The 17,233-nt window shown below is 38.7% G+C and overlaps 2 protein-coding genes across 6 annotated transcripts; one reads left to right on the forward strand and one right to left on the reverse strand.

Moving 5' to 3' along the window:
* Nucleotides 1–2,774: 2,774 nt before the first annotated feature.
* LOC113729712 (uncharacterized) lies at nt 2,775–3,740 on the reverse strand. The gene is made up of 2 exons (XM_027253964.2): nt 3,231–3,740; nt 2,775–3,044 (listed from the first exon to the last, which is right to left on the reverse strand). The coding sequence occupies exons 1-2, from the start codon at nt 3,625–3,627 to the stop codon at nt 2,959–2,961; spliced, it is 483 nt and encodes a 160-aa protein (XP_027109765.1). The 5' UTR covers nt 3,628–3,740; the 3' UTR covers nt 2,775–2,958.
* A 9,473-nt stretch (nt 3,741–13,213) lies between these two features.
* On the forward strand, nt 13,214–16,916 carry LOC113731430 (ABSCISIC ACID-INSENSITIVE 5-like protein 7). Of its 5 annotated transcripts, none has more exons than XM_027256706.2 (5): nt 13,214–13,371; nt 14,351–15,510; nt 16,077–16,148; nt 16,248–16,277; nt 16,578–16,916. In XM_027256706.2, the coding sequence occupies exons 2-5, from the start codon at nt 14,386–14,388 to the stop codon at nt 16,650–16,652; spliced, it is 1,302 nt and encodes a 433-aa protein (XP_027112507.1). In that variant the 5' UTR covers nt 13,214–13,371; nt 14,351–14,385; the 3' UTR covers nt 16,653–16,916. The 5 variants fall into 5 exon arrangements, with proteins under 5 accessions (XP_027112507.1, XP_027112509.1, XP_071935566.1 ...); XM_027256708.2 differs by having other exon boundaries at nt 13,232–13,377; XM_072079465.1 differs by having other exon boundaries at nt 13,304–13,458.
* Nucleotides 16,917–17,233: the final 317 nt, after the last annotated feature.

Genomic DNA, 17,233 nt, shown 5'->3' on the forward strand with positions numbered 1-17,233 from the left:
AGACGATATTTTGCACTTTACTCTTTCTCTGTTTATTAGTATCACCCCGAGGATATTTTTGTGTTACGTGGCTTTACGGATTCATCACGTGCACGTCACATTTGTAAAATTTAACATTGAAATTTAGATAATGTAATGTGCATTTACACTCGTCAATGTATAATTAATTTTAAAATAATTAAGCACTCGCACGTACACATAAAAAGTGTAGCTGCAATAAAACTCTACTATTATCACACACTTCCTAAATTCATAATATTTTAACGGACAAATATTGAATTATTGCAGTCAAACTTAAATTGGGCCAACTTCTCACCCAGACACAATAGAAAATCTTTATCACGTACCTTCAAGGTATAGAATAGACAATGCCTCTTTTTTTTTTTTTTTTCTTCCTTTTTCTTTTGAGTTAGTAGAGTTCAATCGGCTCAGCCTACAGCAGCTGTTGAGTTGAACGACCATAACCAATTCTTCATCATAAATGAGATAATCTATGTGCGAATGGGTGAATTTGAACCCTTTTGTTAAATTTCTATGATAATGGAACTTTGGTAAAATAGTTGAGGAAAAGTCGAAATATAACACCTCCATTTTAATATGCACATTTTAGAAAATCTTTGGTGCTATCATTTTGAAAAAAGAAAAAATTTTGAAAAAAAGAAAAAACCAGCCTGGTGCTATCATTTTTAATCAAACAATTAAACAGAATCCAGGAGGGCAGGGATGGAATATCCCAAATACCATGCATGTAGATGTTTCATTGTCAAGAAGAAAGGTGGCCCGTTGTCTTAAAAAACTGGGTACTATATATAATGATAGCTTATTTCGTCATCCTTTTTTTTTTGATAGGCATGAGCTTGGTCCGCCCTGTCAAACCTTTTAATTTATAATTTTATATCTAAGATTTTTTCTTCCATCTTCGAGAAACTGCGTGGCTAGATATTTTTGTTGGAGTCTTGTGATCTGGTTTTCTTTCGATATAAGTATGCTTACTGGTCATTCCTACGAGGTGTACTGTAGATTAAGGTTTATCAAAGTCAATAGTCAAGTTTCTTGCCGTTTGACAAAAAAGAAAAAAAAAGTCATTCCTACGAAGACCTACATACTGTTTATGAAATATACACAAGCAGCAAGCTTTTTTGTAATGCTTTTCCTCAGAAATATTAATGAGTTTTATTCCATCCAAAATGTTACATGCATCCAATATTAGTCCATGTTCCTGTTTATGGCTATATTGATTGTTGCCCAATTTTTATTTTTTTTTATTGGCCAAATAACTTGATTATTTTTGGAAAATAATCATCCAAAATATACAAAAGAAGATTTAAAAAATAAATAAATAACTTCAACATAAGTCAAAAGCATGAGAAGTAGTTTATTATGAGTCTAAAATTGGAGTTCTTAACATGAATTTTGTTTTTTAGTCCATTTTGTTGTTTTAAGAGTTTGTAAAAAGGAAAAAAAAAACAATTTATATATTTATTACTTTTGTACTGTAGAAAAGGTGCTTCGATTTTGAACTTTCTATGTAAACAAAATGATGAATCTGACCAAAAAAAAGGCCGAGTAGACACTTTTCTTTTCTTTTTTTGACGTCAAAAAAGGAAGAAAATTTCCTTTACACCCTATCATAGCATTATGATAATACTGGTAATATTCTTGTCTTCTCCCGTAGGTTCGTATTGTACTTCAAAAATGTATGCAACACATGCAATTCTCAATTATCTTGGGTCGGCATTGAGGGTCTAAAAGTATAACAATAACTCAAGTCTCGAAGTGGAATTTCTCTGTTTTTCATTCTGCCATTAAGACAACAACTGATAGCATCATTACACGGGTGGTATTACTATTCAGATGAATAACTAGTTAGACAGTAACGAACATTTAAGAATGTTCTCGTTTATGTTAGAATAATTATCAAATTTTTTAATGTACTATCACGACGAATATATCACTAGTTTATCGTGTTTAATAACGCTATCATTAAAAACATACTATCATTATAACGGTAACTAACTAATTTGTTAATAACTAATAGCATCATTAATAATATAATACGGGTATAACGGTAAATAACTAATTCATTAATAACTATCGCTCTCATTAAAAACATTCTACCATTAAAAAATACACTACTATTATCTTCGTTATTAACTAACGCCATCATTAAAAACATTATGTAAATAATATTTCACTTACATCATAAACACATTTCTCAATTATCTTTTTATCTCACATACATCACATCACAAAAAGTGCTACAGTAATTATTCCAAATAATATTTCAAATAATACTCTATACAAACAAACCCATTATTACCTCTATAACACTAAATAACTAATGCCGCCAAAATAAATATACTATCATTATATCAATAATTAACTAGGTCCTTAGCAATTAATGTTGCCATCATTAAAAAAAACGACCAATTTAGAAGCAATGAAGTATGTCATTTATGTAAAAATTAGAAGAAAAAAAAAAAAGCTGTTCATTAGTTTAAAAAAATTGGACATTGCTAATTTGAAATTAGCGAGGATTAGCTAATAATGCCGACGTATATAGTTCTATTTGTCAATAATTCATCCATTAACCTTGGTCTCGTTTTGTGGTGGCATTGATTCACGTCCCTTGTTGAGAATTAACACGGCAGCAGTGCTTATCAATTGAGGCCTCTTTTCTTTTTCCTTTTTTTTTAAAAGGTTTGGAAAATATAGCTGTAGTTGTTTATTAGCAAGGTTCTAATCTCAAGAAGCAAATTAAGGAAAATCAAATATTGGAGTAGAAGAAATTGGAATCAATGACTGCTGTCGCAAACATTTAACAGTTGGATCATTGTCTATTGGAATCAACCAACCTAAACCATTTCTTTCTTCTAAATCTATGACAGCAAGATTACTTGACGTTGCCAATTATTTCATTCTTTCTTAGTCTCCAGTTAATCATGGATAAAACAACATTCATCTGGGCGAACATTGTCGAACTGTGCATGCCACCACCTGCACCCACTGCCTCAATCTCGTTTTCTTCACCTCCGGATCATCACCTAGGCAAAACATGAACAAGAGAAAAAAAAGTTATATATATATATATATATATATATATATATATATATATATATATATCAATCAATAATCAATTTCAAGAACAACCCTCAAAAATTAATTTGGACAAAAGGAAAAGGGGATTCAAAAACTTTGTTTCTGTGTAGATTTTAAATCTCAGTTTTTACCAGGCTCGAAAAGAGAACTGGAGGAACTTCCAGCAGACGATCGCGACGTGTCAGAGTCAGAGCTAGCAACAGTCACCGACGAAGAAGACCTGGACAAGCTATCACTCCTGGACCTGGAGTGGAACTGTTTATTCACGGCGCAGTAAAAGTCCAAAGCTGGAAAAGCACTCGACAACTTGGGGTCCAAATCGGCGGAATCAAATTCGAACCCGAATCCGAGTTCAATGCAAGCTCGGAGTTCATCCAAGTCGGAGTCCGTAAAACTCTTGCAGCGGCGGCGTTGCCAGCGACGAAATTCCTTTTTGCGCTTCAGCCACGCCGCTTCGCGTTGCGTGTCCGGGGGCCCCGACTTGGTTTCGGAGAGCGGTTTTGTTGAAAGTGCGCTGACATGGTCCATGCAGCAGCAGCCGCCGTTTGTTGGCTTGTCGGCGTGTTTTTCCCCCTTTTTTTTTTTCCTGGCGGAGAGATTAAGGACGTGTTTAGGACGGCGGGCAGGGACTCAGGAGGGAGGTCTTTTATAGAAGAGACTAAGAAAAAGTGGGGGTTTGTCATGAAACAGAAGCTAAAGACGTGAAACAAAGAAGCGCGCCTTTAAGTAAGTAACTACAACAGGCGGAAGGCGTGGATTCTGGCAACACGCTTTTATTAAGTAAGAAGACGTGAGAAACAAAGAAGATTGAAGGTGGAGGCGTGGGAAACAAATCACGCCTTTTCCGGGAACAAGCTCAAGCAACGTGAGTTTCTGAGCAAGTGGCTCTCCAACAGATTTCTGTTATCCCTCACATGGATGAGCTGGATTGGGAAGCATCAGAGGAGCGGGCTATTAGTTAACTCTATATAAAGATAGGATCAGTAGTGGAAAGGATTATCATTTTGTTAGTCAAGTTGTAAGGGATCATTCCCTGGTTCTTTCTCTTCTGTTTTCCTTCAATCTTTCATTTCCTTTCTTATTTCCGCCAACTCTGTAATCTTCTATTTTCAATCAATATCAATACTAATTCATTGATTATTCATCAGTTCATATTGGTTCTTCCTGTTGGTAAATTAGTTCTGTGCTGTTCATAAACCTGCCACTGGGAGCTGGTCTGTTGCCTGGCTACTGTTCGATACCATTACAGTGGTATCAGAGCTAGCTACAAGCCATTGGGACATGACTAAAACTCAGGAGGAAGCTCTGAGAAAGGAGCTCACTGAGTTGGGGAGTGTGGTGAGGACTTTTGCCAATAAGAATGATGGGGTAGAACAGTCTGTAAGGGCAATGGAGCATAGGCAGGAGAGCACAGATAGAGCCATAAAAAATTTAGATCAGAAATATGAGGGGATGATGAACATGATGGCTCAGATCATGGCCAAACTAAACGACAAGGGGAAGGAGGTAGAAGGGGGTAGTTCTAGGAATGAGGCTAGGATAGCAGTTACCACAGATTTAACTGAGAAAGGGGGAAGTAAAGGGGGAGCCAGACTACCAAGGATGGACTTCCCTGCGTTTGATGGAAATAAACCCAGAGAGTGGGTTAGAAGAGCAAACAAATACTTCCAGATCCATGAAGTGGAGGAAGGCCTGAAATCAGACATTGCTCAACTCCATTTCCAGGAGAAGGCAGACATCTGGTTCCATGGCATGTACCACGAGAAGGGGACAGTTCCATGGAGAGAACTAGCAATGGCGGTTTGTGAAAGGTTTGGGGAGGGAGATCCAGAGGAGGCCATAGAGGAATTTAACAAGCTGATGCAGACAGGGAGTGTCACTGAGTACCTGGAGAAGTTTGAACAACTGAAATCTATGGTAATGTTATCTCTCCCTGGTCAACCTGATTCATATTACAAATCGTGTTTTCTTAGTGGTTTAAAGGAGGAAATAGTAAGTATGGTTAGGATGACCAGACCCCTCACCTTAGCAGACACCATTGAAGCTGCTAAGTTGCAGGAAAGGAACCTGGAAGCTGTTAGGAAAACACAAGGGAAGATGATGAGCAAATACACACCCTCACCTAGCATCCCACCTGTTAACAAACAAAATTTCACCCCACATACCAAAATGAAGTGGCCTAACTTCCAATATAAGAAGCCAGAGCCTATTTCCAATAGAAGCAACCAAACAGGAAACCATACAGTAGATCAGTTCAGAAAAATCACTCCCTCTGAGCTGAGTTACAGGAGAGAAAAGGGGTTGTGTTTCAAGTGTGCTGAGCCTTATACACTGGGACATACCTGTAAACAAGCTCACCTGAATTACATACTGATAGATGATCCATGGGGGTTAGGAGAGAGCTCAGAGGAACTAAGGAAGGATACAGAGGAATTCTGTGACTGTCCAGAAGGGGAGTTAAGTAATGAGAATATAGAAGTTTCCATCCATGCTCTGGCTGGGGGAACTGAACATAAGACCCTTAAGCTAAGAGGGAAGATAGCAGGGAGAGAGATCATAATCTTGGTAGATAGTGGGAGCACTCACTGTTTCATTGATGAAAAGTTGGCTAAGACCACTCAACTGCCAACTATTGGAAATCCATTAACAGTCAGGGTTGCCAATGGTGAACAGTTGGAGTCTAGGCAACTACAAGGGCCCTTGCAATGGGAAATGCAGGGAAATAAGTTCACACACCAATTCAATACCTTGAAACTGGGAAGTTGCCACATGGTCTTGGGAGTAGACTGGCTAGCCAGATACAGCCCTATTGAGTTTGATTTCAGGCAACTCTCCATGAAGTTCCTGCAGGGGGGCCAACCAGTGGAGCTAAAGGGGGAAGTCAATGAGCTTCAACTCAAGGCCATCAAAGGAAGCAAGCTAGCAAAATGGAGGAGGAAACAGGCATATGGGATAACTGCCCAGCTGTATGTGGTGGAAGAAGGGAAAGGAGACACTGAAATAATACCAACAGAGATGGAGGAAATGCTGGGCATGTTTGAAGGAGTGTTTGCTGAACCTCAAGGCATGCCCCCAAGGAGGAGCCACGACCACAGCATTCCTTTGAAAGAGGGAGCTTTCCCATTCCAAGTCAGACCATATAGGTGCCCCTACGTACAAAAGTCAGAAATAGAGAGATTGGTGAAGGAAATGCTGCAGATGGGAATCATTCAGCCTAGTAACAGCCATTTTGCATCTCCAGTACTACTAGTCAAAAAGAAGGATGGAAGTTGGAGGTTTTGTGTGGATTACAGGCAACTCAATGAACTCACCTTGAAGGACAAATTCCCTATGCCACTAATAGATGAACTCCTGGATGAATTACAGGGCTCAAAATACTTCACCAAGATTGACTTAAGGGCAGGTTACCATCAAATCAGGGTCAAGGTGGAAGATGTGCATAAAACAGCCTTCAGAACACACCAAGGCCTTTATGAGTTTAAAGTTATGCCTTTTGGCCTGACAAATGCTCCAGCAACATTCCAGAGCCTCATGAATCACATTTTCAGGGAGCAATTGAGGAGGTATGTCCTGGTTTTTTTTGATGATATACTGATTTACAGTCCCTCTCTGGAAGTGCACCTGCAGCAGGTGGCAGAAGTACTAAACATATTGCAGGAAAATCAACTGTATGCCAAGAGGAGTAAATGCTCCTTCGCACAAACTGAAGTAGAATACCTTGGCCACATTATCTCAGGAGAAGGAGTAAGGGCAGATCCAAAGAAAGTGGACAGTATGATGAAATGGCCTAAGCCAGCTTCTGTCAAGGAGCTCAAGGGATTTCTGGGTTTAACAGGGTATTACAGAAAATTTGTCAAGGGATATGGAGCTACTGCAAAGCCACTTACCATATTGCTAAGAAAAGATGGCTTCCACTGGAATACAGAAGCAGAGGAGGCCTTCCAGAAGCTCAAACTGGCAATGTGCAGCACACCCGTGCTAGCCTTACCTGATTTCACCAAGCCTTTTGAAGTGGAAACTGATGCTTGCTATGGAGGAATTGGAGCAGTACTGATGCAGAATAAAAGGCCAATCGCATTCATGAGCCAAAGCCTGGGTCCCAAGAACCTGGGAATGTCCATTTATGAAAAGGAATTGTTGGCCTTGGTAACTGCTGTCACTAAATGGAGGCACTACCTGGAGGGGAGTCATTTCATTATTAAGACTGACCATCAGAGTCTTAAGTACCTCCTAGACCAAAGAGTCACGACAACACTTCAGCAGAAATGGCTCACCAAACTGCTAGGACTAAGCTATGAGATCCAATACAGAAAAGGGAAAGAAAATGTAGCAGCAGATGCTCTATCCAGGAGGGCAAGCAGAGAAGAAGGAGATTGTACTGAGCTGACATGTGTCATTCCAGAGTGGATGAAGGAGGTTATAGGTAGCTACCAAGGGGATGAAGAAGTACAGAACCTGATCAGACAGTTATTGCTCACTCCTAGTAATCCATCAGAACACTCTTATCAGGATGGAGTGCTCAGATACAAAGGAAAGATAGTAGTTGGCTCAAAGGGAGATGTGAGGAAGAAAATCATTGCTGCAATACATGGTTCACAACTTGGAGGTCATTCTGGAATTCAGGCTAGCTACTTAAGAGCCAAGCAGCTGTTCCACTGGCCAGGGATGCACAGGGATATCAAGGATACCATTTTGCAGTGTGACACATGCAAAAAATGCAAGGATGAGCACGTTGCTTATCCTGGACTCCTGCAACCTCTTCCTATACCTCAGTACTCATGGAGTCATGTCACAATGGATTTTGTCGAAGGCCTGCCAATATCAGAGAAGAGGGACACTATTATGGTAGTGGTGGATAGACTCACCAAATCAGCACATTTCATCAGCCTTTCACATCCTTTTGATGCCCCTACAGTAGCCAGACTCTTTTTGGATCACATCTGCAAGCTGCATGGAATTCCTTTAAGCATGCTATCTGACAGAGACAAGGTGTTCACCAGTCAATTCTGGACTGAACTCTTCACTTTGTTGGGTACGGATTTGAAGCTAAGCACAGCCTATCATCCCCAAACAGATGGCCAATCCGAGAGGGTCAACCAAGTGCTGGAAATGTACTTAAGATGTATGACACATTTGGAGCCAAGAAGATGGAATGCATGGCTCTCCCTTGCTGAATGGTGGTATAACACTACCTACCACACAACTATTCAGATGAGTCCATTCGAGGCATTGTATGGAATGGCTCCTCCTCAACTGGCAGTAGGTCCCTATTTACACCTTAGAGTAGCAGCAGTGGAGGACCATCTGAAGGATCGACAGAGGATGGATGGAATTCTCAAAACCAACTTGCAAGAAGCCCAGAACAGAATGAAGTTTTATGCTGACCAAAATAGAAGTGAAAGATCATTCCAGGTAGGGGATTGGGTCTACTTAAGATTACAGCCATATAGACAAATGTCTGTGGAGTTGAGGAGCAACACCAAACTGTCAGCTAGATATTTTGGCCCTTATCAAATAGTTCAGAAAATAGGAGAGGTAGCATACAAACTTAAGCTACCTGATGGATCCAAGGTACACCCTGTGTTTCATGTATCCTTACTAAAGAAAAAGGTAGGAGGAAATACAACTCCAGTGCTCCAGCTACCAAACTTAGACGAAAAAGGACATTTGAGGGTGACACCAGCAACAATTCTGGATCGCAGAAGCATCAAGAAGAGAAATGCAGCAACAGTGCAGTGGCTCATTCACTGGTGGGGAACTACTCCTGCTGAAGCTACTTGGGAAGACGCAGAGAAGATAAGGAAGGAATTCCCTGAATTTCAATCTTGAGGACAAGATTGATTGAAGGAGGGGCAATTGTCATGAAACAGAAGCTAAAGACGTGAAACAAAGAAGCGCGCCTTTAAGTAAGTAACTACAACAGGCGGAAGGCGTGGATTCTGGCAACACGCTTTTATTAAGTAAGAAGACGTGAGAAACAAAGAAGATTGAAGGTGGAGGCGTGGGAAACAAATCACGCCTTTTCCGGGAACAAGCTCAAGCAACGTGAGTTTCTGAGCAAGTGGCTCTCCAACAGATTTCTGTTATCCCTCACATGGATGAGCTGGATTGGGAAGCATCAGAGGAGCGGGCTATTAGTTAACTCTATATAAAGATAGGATCAGTAGTGGAAAGGATTATCATTTTGTTAGTCAAGTTGTAAGGGATCATTCCCTGGTTCTTTCTCTTCTGTTTTCCTTCAATCTTTCATTTCCTTTCTTATTTCCGCCAACTCTGTAATCTTCTATTTTCAATCAATATCAATACTAATTCATTGATTATTCATCAGTTCATATTGGTTCTTCCTGTTGGTAAATTAGTTCTGTGCTGTTCATAAACCTGCCACTGGGAGCTGGTCTGTTGCCTGGCTACTGTTCGATACCATTACAGGGTTTTCAAAGATGTGTTTGCCATATGATGTCATGTGGGACCGAACTCAAATGATTCATTCCAGACTAGCTCTGGTTCTCGCGGCGGATCATGTGAACTGCTGAGAAGGAAACGGTGACTGTTGTTCCCACTGGGAAATCATCGAATTACTACAAAGTGGAAGAAATTCATGCTAAGTCCTCAGACGGTTCCTACTTTACCACAAATCGAAATCAAGTCCCCCTTCCAAGTGCTACTGGTTTGTTAGGTTGAGGCCTAAATGCTGATTTAAACTTGTATGGTTTCACTTTGGTAATGCGGACTGTGCGGGGCAAGAAGAAAACGGAGGCGAGCTTCTTACTTTCAACAGACAAAATATGGCACAGAGTCGAGGCTTAGTACCCCAAAAAAATGACTCCGATACCTAAATCAGACTGAGTTTAAGGAGTTACCTTAGTACGTTAGAATCCCAGACATGTAGCGTCTGTCAAATGTCAGATGCGCGCATAAGTTACAGTATCAGTATCAGTATCAATATCAGCAGGCAAGGCTCGACAAGGCCGAGATCCAGGCAGGTTTCGGCAATAGGCTCAAAAAGCTTAGACACCGACAAATTCTATTATACAACCGCATAATAGTTTCAATTCTTTCATTTATTACGAAAGATGGATGCGCGAGGTAGTCTCGAGACATGGTTGTGCACGACCAAATTGCTACGTACATATCACGAGATGAATTTCACGACAGGGTTAACCCTATTGAATCCAGCTTCCAAAACATCGAGTTCTTTCGCCGTTTGCTTTTCCGTGTCGAAGTACATGAACATAGCCTAAGTTGCATGCAAGGGGTTTTAATCTCTGCGTTGCATTTTGTTGGAGCCTATAACCGCAGGAGGCCACTACTCAGAAATGAAATATCGCGTTCTTATTTTCTCTGCATGTTACAGAAGGATTCGCTGATTGAAAGCACATCTATCATTTGTTAAGACTTAAGAGACACCATGCCTCTGATTCTATCAGTTTTGTCAAGTATAATCATGGAAAAGTCAGGCTGTTAAAACTCACGTTCTATAATCACTACAGCGAAAACCCAGAAATACACATTGAAGTTACGAGAGGTCAGGAAAGTAAAAAAGGAACCCCTTTGTCGAGTAGGTGGACAGGACTTATTTATGTTTACTGTTGATTCATATATCAATTGGTTAAAATAATGTTTTGGGAGGAGGGATAGATTGGGTGGTAGGAAGAGGAAATGTAAGTGATAGGTTCCAGATTAATGATCTCCCACTTGCACTAAAAAAGAAAAAGAGTTAAAAATAATGCATTTACTCATTTATTGCCAAGTCATTCGGATTAACTACCATGGTTTACGTTTTTATTAATTAACTTTCTATGTGCTTGATGCTCGTTTAATCTGAAATAGAACAATTTGGCCTTTTGAGTGGTGTTGTGAGACATTAGATTTGTGCTACCATTTGTTTAATGGTTTTTCTAACAAATTTCCAATGGGAACTTGTTAATATATCTTAAATTTATCTAAATACCATATATATACACACATATTAATGATTATTACCCAATTTTGCATTTATATACTTTCCATAATCTAACCTACCCTCCCTTATTTATTTACTTTTCCTAATTAATCTTACATTTTAAAAAAATGACATTTAAAATATATTTTAGCAAGTGCCTAATGAGAACCCCTTGTTTATTAGTTTGGTCAATGGGTGTCACCAATCATTCCTTAAGATGATTTCAAGTACTAATTTTGCTAATAAGAGTCAAGCTAAATTAAAAAAATGTATAAATGAAGGGGGTATAATGAACGATTTTGTAAGTTAAGTGTAATTTAAATGTCTTAATGTTTGCTTCCATAACACTTCCATTAAAATAATTCCTTTTTTTTTTGTTTGCATTGACGACTATCTAATTTAGTCCTACTCTTTGCAATGCCAACTATCTAGCTTACTCCTACTTCTCCTTTCTAAAATTTTTTAAGAACAAAAAATTCTAAACTTCTTGTATGACGTATTAGGCGAGATTTGAATCCCACTGACTTAATGCATAGGAAAGCTTTAAAGAGGCTTTTCCTGGCCATTGGACCAAGGCCCAATGGTCATAGCTTGAATTATGAATTTTTGAAATGCAAGTGTTCCTTCAACATCTGCGGCGTTCAAGGGAGGTTCATTAAGCCCATTGAGTCATTCTCACTCACAGCATTTTAGTCTCTCTTCGTCACGAGTTATGGGGCAATGGACTTGTTTCAGCCATGCGCCAATCTCCCAGACAATTAGCCGAACAACTCTGTTCTCGAACACATGAAAATGTAACCGGCATGGGCCTTGTTCACCATTATCTGCTTGCATGAAATGACCGTCGTGTCTAAGGATATCTTATGGGGTTAATATTTATGATCACATGAAATTTCTTTAAAAATTAATTTTACTTTAACCACTCGTGACTACTCATGACTATTTTTATTTTTAACTATTTAAATATAAGTTTTCAACATAATTACTCCTAAACATTATAACTACCAATTATTTTTTGATTGCACATACATTGAGTGAATATAGAGCACTAGTAAAGGAAATAAGGGTCATCGATATCCTGATCAGGGGTTTGGTATTAAAAATAATGTTAACATCTATCTTTTTTAAAATGGATTAATCTGACAGTATATACAGTATCACCATTGAATACATGACAACTCATCTAAATTTAAATTTAAAATTCAAAATTTGCTCCTGAAAAATACCCTTTCAATATTTACCATAATCTATCCACATCTTATTTAAAAATCCTCCCACTCCTACATAATTACCATTACATAACTATTACTATGCTCCCCAGTTAACTAATTAACTAATTTACTAATGAATCCCAAAAATCTCACAAACTAATTTTTTATTTAATATATCTTTTTTATTTTTTGGAAACACGTTTACATTACATTTTTCTAAAAATACCGAGTGTGTTTGGATGGCCAAATAATGGTAAAAAATTATTTGCTTACATCACAAATACAATTTTTAACACACCTTTTAATCTTTCCAATTATCTTTTTATCTCATAGATATCGCATCACAAAAAGTGCTACAGTAATTATTCCAAACACACTTACTATTTGTTTGGATTCCCATTGTTCTCAAATTTTTTTTTTATATCTTTTGTGAACACATTTTTAAATCACATACATTAAATCGTAACCGTGTATATATATATACACACACAAAAATTTTACAAAATCGCAATTCGAACGGATCAAGACAAGAAAAAAATGTACTGCTCAAAATAGTCTACTTTAATCGTCAGACAGGGAAAGACGCAATGTTCAAAAATAGTACTACTACAATAATCAATTAAAAACGAAAAAACACAAAAAGGGTAGACTACTCATAATTGATAGATAACACTGCTTCGGGAAATTAAAAAAAGGGAAAACCCGAAGGTGGCAATAGACCGCCGCTCTCCGGCATATGCGTTTAGAAACAGAAGCCGACAAAACAATCAATCGCCATCCGCCATCTATTAACTGTGTCGGAAAGCATCAATCGACGGCTCAGGCCGTCCCACTTTCCCTTCTGCCATTGGTGAAGAATCACATCGAAGGGCCCGCCAGGAGTTATTGGGCCACGTTGCGATATCTGGAGAGATCCACGTAATTAAATAAGCAAACAAAAAGCAATTAAGAAAATGGGGGACAGGGTTGGGCTTTAAATGAAGGACTGGTGCGGACGGAGTAGTAAGAAGACACTTGTCGACTGCAGCAAGGCTTAACCCATCCGGCGAAGAAGAAGGAATCGACACGCCTCCTCACGCCTCCTCTTCCCAACTCTCTTTCTTCTCTCTTTCTTTCCCAGTAAGGGTAAAATCGTCTTAATATGTCAGCTTTCCCTGTAATAGTACGCTAATTTTTCTCCTGATTTCCACTGCTGCAATGCTCCCAGTAAATAATCTCAACACCAATGAAAATTATGAAAATGATTAATGATTGCCAGTCTGATTCTTCTTCTCGTATCCGTTGATTGATGGTGTTTGCTTAATTTTTTTCTTCAGTGATGAAATGTGTGTTTTTGGTTTTTATTTTTTAATTTTAATTTTGGCATTTGTTAGTAGAATTTCCTCCTGCTCGAGAGTATTGTCATGGTGCATACTATTTTTTTTTAAATCTTTTTTTTGGTAGTAAATCTGTTATTCTTTTGTGGGAATTGGATTGAATAAGGATCTGAATTTAGTGGAACTAGATTTGTAGTAAGTGGGGTCAGTTTTTGATCTGCATAATCCAATTCAGCGGGACAAGATTTCGTTCTTTCTAATCTGATCTCTTTACTCCTTTGATCGTGTTATTTTCCCTTTAGGTGATGGTTATAGTGTTCATTTGCATACGTTGTACTGAGTTGATGCTAATTTAGTACATCAACAGACTCTTAATATTGTAAGTTGGCAGTAGATAATCCTGCTATATTTTATTATTGTTTGAAGGCTAGATAAGTTGATACAATCTGACACACGGTTCGAAATCTTCATTACAGTGATTCAGATGGGGTTTGGTAGATTTATTGGTGATTTCTAGAGAGTATATACTGATTTATGTTCGTCGAAATTGAGAGGATGTATAGCAGTACTTACGTATACTTGAGCTCTGAAGTATGATTTGTATGGCTTTATGCATTTGCTATTTTGGTTTGATAGAGTAGGTTGACAAGAAAAGAAAAGACGTTAAGCATTTTAGCAAGTTCACTTGCATGGAAATATCGATAGATTAGAGGTACTGGGTTCTTAGATCTACTTAATTTGCTTTCGCTGCTAACAAGTTACAACCATTATTCTTTGACCAGCTCTTGGCAGTGGCACTTCTTAGTGTTCTTATGACATGGGGTCTTGTTTGAACTTCGACAACACGGGGAACATAACACAGCCGGAAGGTAATGTTGGGAGGCCTGGTGGAAACTTTCCGTTAGCACGGCAATCTTCTGTTTATTCAATGACCTTTGGTGAGCTTCAGACTTTTGGCAGCTTGGGAAAGGACTTTGGTTCTATGAATATGGAGGACCTGTTAAAGAATATCTGGACAGCCGAAGAGACTCAAGTTAATGCTACTGTTGAGAGAAATGGGACCACCCCGGCCGGAAACTTGCAGAGGCAAGGCTCTTTAACATTGCCACGGACCCTAAGCCAGAGGACCGTTGATGAGGTCTGGAAAGATTTGTTTAAAGAAAATGGAGGCGCAAAAGATGGAAGTGGCGGTGGGTCTTCAAACTTGGTGCCAAGAGAACCCACTTTGGGTGAGATGACGCTGGAGGACTTTTTGGTCAGGGCAGGTGTTGTTAGAGAAGATGCTCAACCTACTGGAAAGGCAAGCAATGGTGGTTTTTATGCTGGTTTGGTTCAATCTGGTGGTATTGACAATGGTTTGAATATTGGATTTCACCAACCTGCTCGAGATCAAGGAGTTTTGGGTAACCAAATGGCAAAGAGTAAGAATGCACTTTCTAACCCGTCTAATCTGATTCTGAATGGAGATGGGGTTAGATCTTCCCAGCAACAACAGAATCAGCAGCCGCCGCTGCAGCCTCTATTTCCCAAGCAAGCAACTGTGGCTTTTGCCTCTCCTTTGCCATTAGGAAACAGTGTTCAGCAGATAGGGAACAACGCTCAGCTGGCTAGCCCGGGGCCGAATGCTTCTGTCGTTGGAATGACAACTGCAACTTCTACTGTAGCTCAAGGTGGTGTCGCACCAACTGGAGTGATGGGTATTGCAGGGTTACGTGGTTTGACAACAGCAGCTGCAGGAGGGTCTCCAGGAAATCATTTGCATTCTGATGTGATTTCTAAAAGTAGTTTGGATTCTCCATCATTATCACCATCTCCTTATGCTTTCAATGAAGTGGGTCGAGGAAGGAGATCATCTAGTACTCTAGAGAAACAAGTTGAGCGCAGGCGTAGGAGAATGATTAAAAACAGAGAGTCTGCTGCACGGTCACGAGCCCGGAAGCAGGTGAATTTATTAGAAAAACCATTGTTCCTTTTTAGGTCAACGTTGCTATTTTTTCGAGCGATTTGATTGAATCTCCTTTAATTTTTATGTTTTTATTTGTGGATCATTCTTTTCCATGTCTAATGCAGCACTTTTGGGTGTGAGGATATGATAAACATGTCACATTTGGATTACGATGATACTGGAATACCGAGCTCTACCAGTTTTGCATCTTTGTCCTTTTCCAGTTTCTACTGGGACGTAGATTGTTATAGTGTGTTAGTGGTTGTGACTAAGAGATTCTATTGATAAGCGAATTACTCGTTATATCTAAGATAAACAATATGCTGACAGTAAAGAGACTGTTATGAGAAGAATGAAAAATTGGTGGCATATGTTTAGATAATTTGCTTGCTGACATACAACAAACTCAGGTGTCATCTTGAAGTTTTAGACGTTCTTACATCTTACTTTACATTTGATTGATTTATCTTACAGTAACTTCTTGTAATTTAATAACTTTCCTTATTAGATCGTTGGTTGACACTTGGTATTCTTTTCTCAATTTCTGACATTGGGTTATGCAGGCGTATACTTTAGAATTGGAAGCAGAAGTGGCAAAGCTTAAGGAACTGAATGAAGAGTTGCAGAAAAAACAGGTAATGTAGTTGGAAGTTAAAATGATATAATCTTTTTAAAATACTCTAAAAACATGTGGAGAGTGATGGAGCTTTTTAATGTTTCGAATTTCATTGCAGGTTGAACTCATGGAGATGCAGAAAAATCAGGTACAGCCTCTTCTATTTCTGGTATCTTTTAGGTCCGGCAGTGGTAACTCCCGTACCGAATGAAACACTTAAAAGAGGAGGAAGTGATAAGGAATAAGACAATGACTGTTTAATTGAAGGACAATTGTTGGAGTTGCAAGGCAGTATTGTCGCTGAATAATATCTGGCACTGAAATTTCACAGCATACAATTTTTGAATACCGTGCTTCTGTTTTACTATTGAAAGTAATTTGCAGTTTCTTAGTAGTGATTTGACTAGCCAAGTTTAGTTGTTGACAATCTTAATTATTTTTTTCCCAGATGTTGGAGACAATGAAGATGCCGTGGGGAGGTAAAAGAAGATGCTTGAGAAGAACGCTGACAGGGCCTTGGTAGAACGGGAAGATAAAATCTTGACAAGAAGTACTAATTCTAGGGCAGTACGAACTCAAGCATTGTTTAGATAAGTGGATTGGAGTAGCTAGCTTGTTATGATCTTTTTTCTGTCTCCTGTAAACATGTTAGGTAGCTTTGTGAACAGAAGCAGGGAGTGTCGTGCAGTGAATAAGGGAACCTATTTGTAGCATAAGATTTTCCTATTTGGGGTTCTGTTTGCTTCTCCCTTGACACGATAGTAATAGCTAGCAGGATCTTAAATTTTGTTGTTGTTCTTGCTGACATTTTGTAGCTTAATCTTCTGTCATCTAAACAAGAAAAAAATGTAGTGGATACGTCACCTGTATCTGAATAATCCTTTGTAGGAAAAGGATAAAGCTAGTATTTGACTAGCAGTCCTTTGCCTGTCATTTTTTCACGTAACTTCTGTTAGGACAGATAAATCAAGTCAAATTTGAATACTAGTTTGTGTCGGAAAACTTTAAATTGGGCCCAATTGGATTTTGGTTTGATTAATATAAGATTGAAATTTATTAGTAACAAATTCAAACTATTCGTACTTAGACTTGATAAATTTTTTT

Source organism: Coffea arabica, chromosome 2e (assembly GCF_036785885.1).
Source record: "Coffea arabica cultivar ET-39 chromosome 2e, Coffea Arabica ET-39 HiFi, whole genome shotgun sequence".
Classification (NCBI taxonomy): domain Eukaryota; kingdom Viridiplantae; phylum Streptophyta; class Magnoliopsida; order Gentianales; family Rubiaceae; genus Coffea; species Coffea arabica.

What these genes read in the sequence shown, in the direction of transcription:
- LOC113729712 (XM_027253964.2), bottom strand. Translation starts at nt 3,627, where the DNA reads ATGGACCATGTCAGCGCACTTTCAACAAAACCGCTCTCCGAAACCAAG. An exon ending in CAGTTCTCTTTTCGAGCCTG is followed by an intron (nt 3,045 to 3,230) that starts GTAAAAACTGAG and finishes TGTTTTGCCTAG; the next exon opens with GTGATGATCCGGAGGTGAAG.
- LOC113731430 (XM_027256706.2), top strand. Translation starts at nt 14,386, where the DNA reads ATGGGGTCTTGTTTGAACTTCGACAACACGGGGAACATAACACAGCCG. An exon ending in AAGAGTTGCAGAAAAAACAG is followed by an intron (nt 16,149 to 16,247) that starts GTAATGTAGTTG and finishes ATTTCATTGCAG; the next exon opens with GTTGAACTCATGGAGATGCA. An exon ending in TGGAGATGCAGAAAAATCAG is followed by an intron (nt 16,278 to 16,577) that starts GTACAGCCTCTT and finishes TTTTTTTCCCAG; the next exon opens with ATGTTGGAGACAATGAAGAT.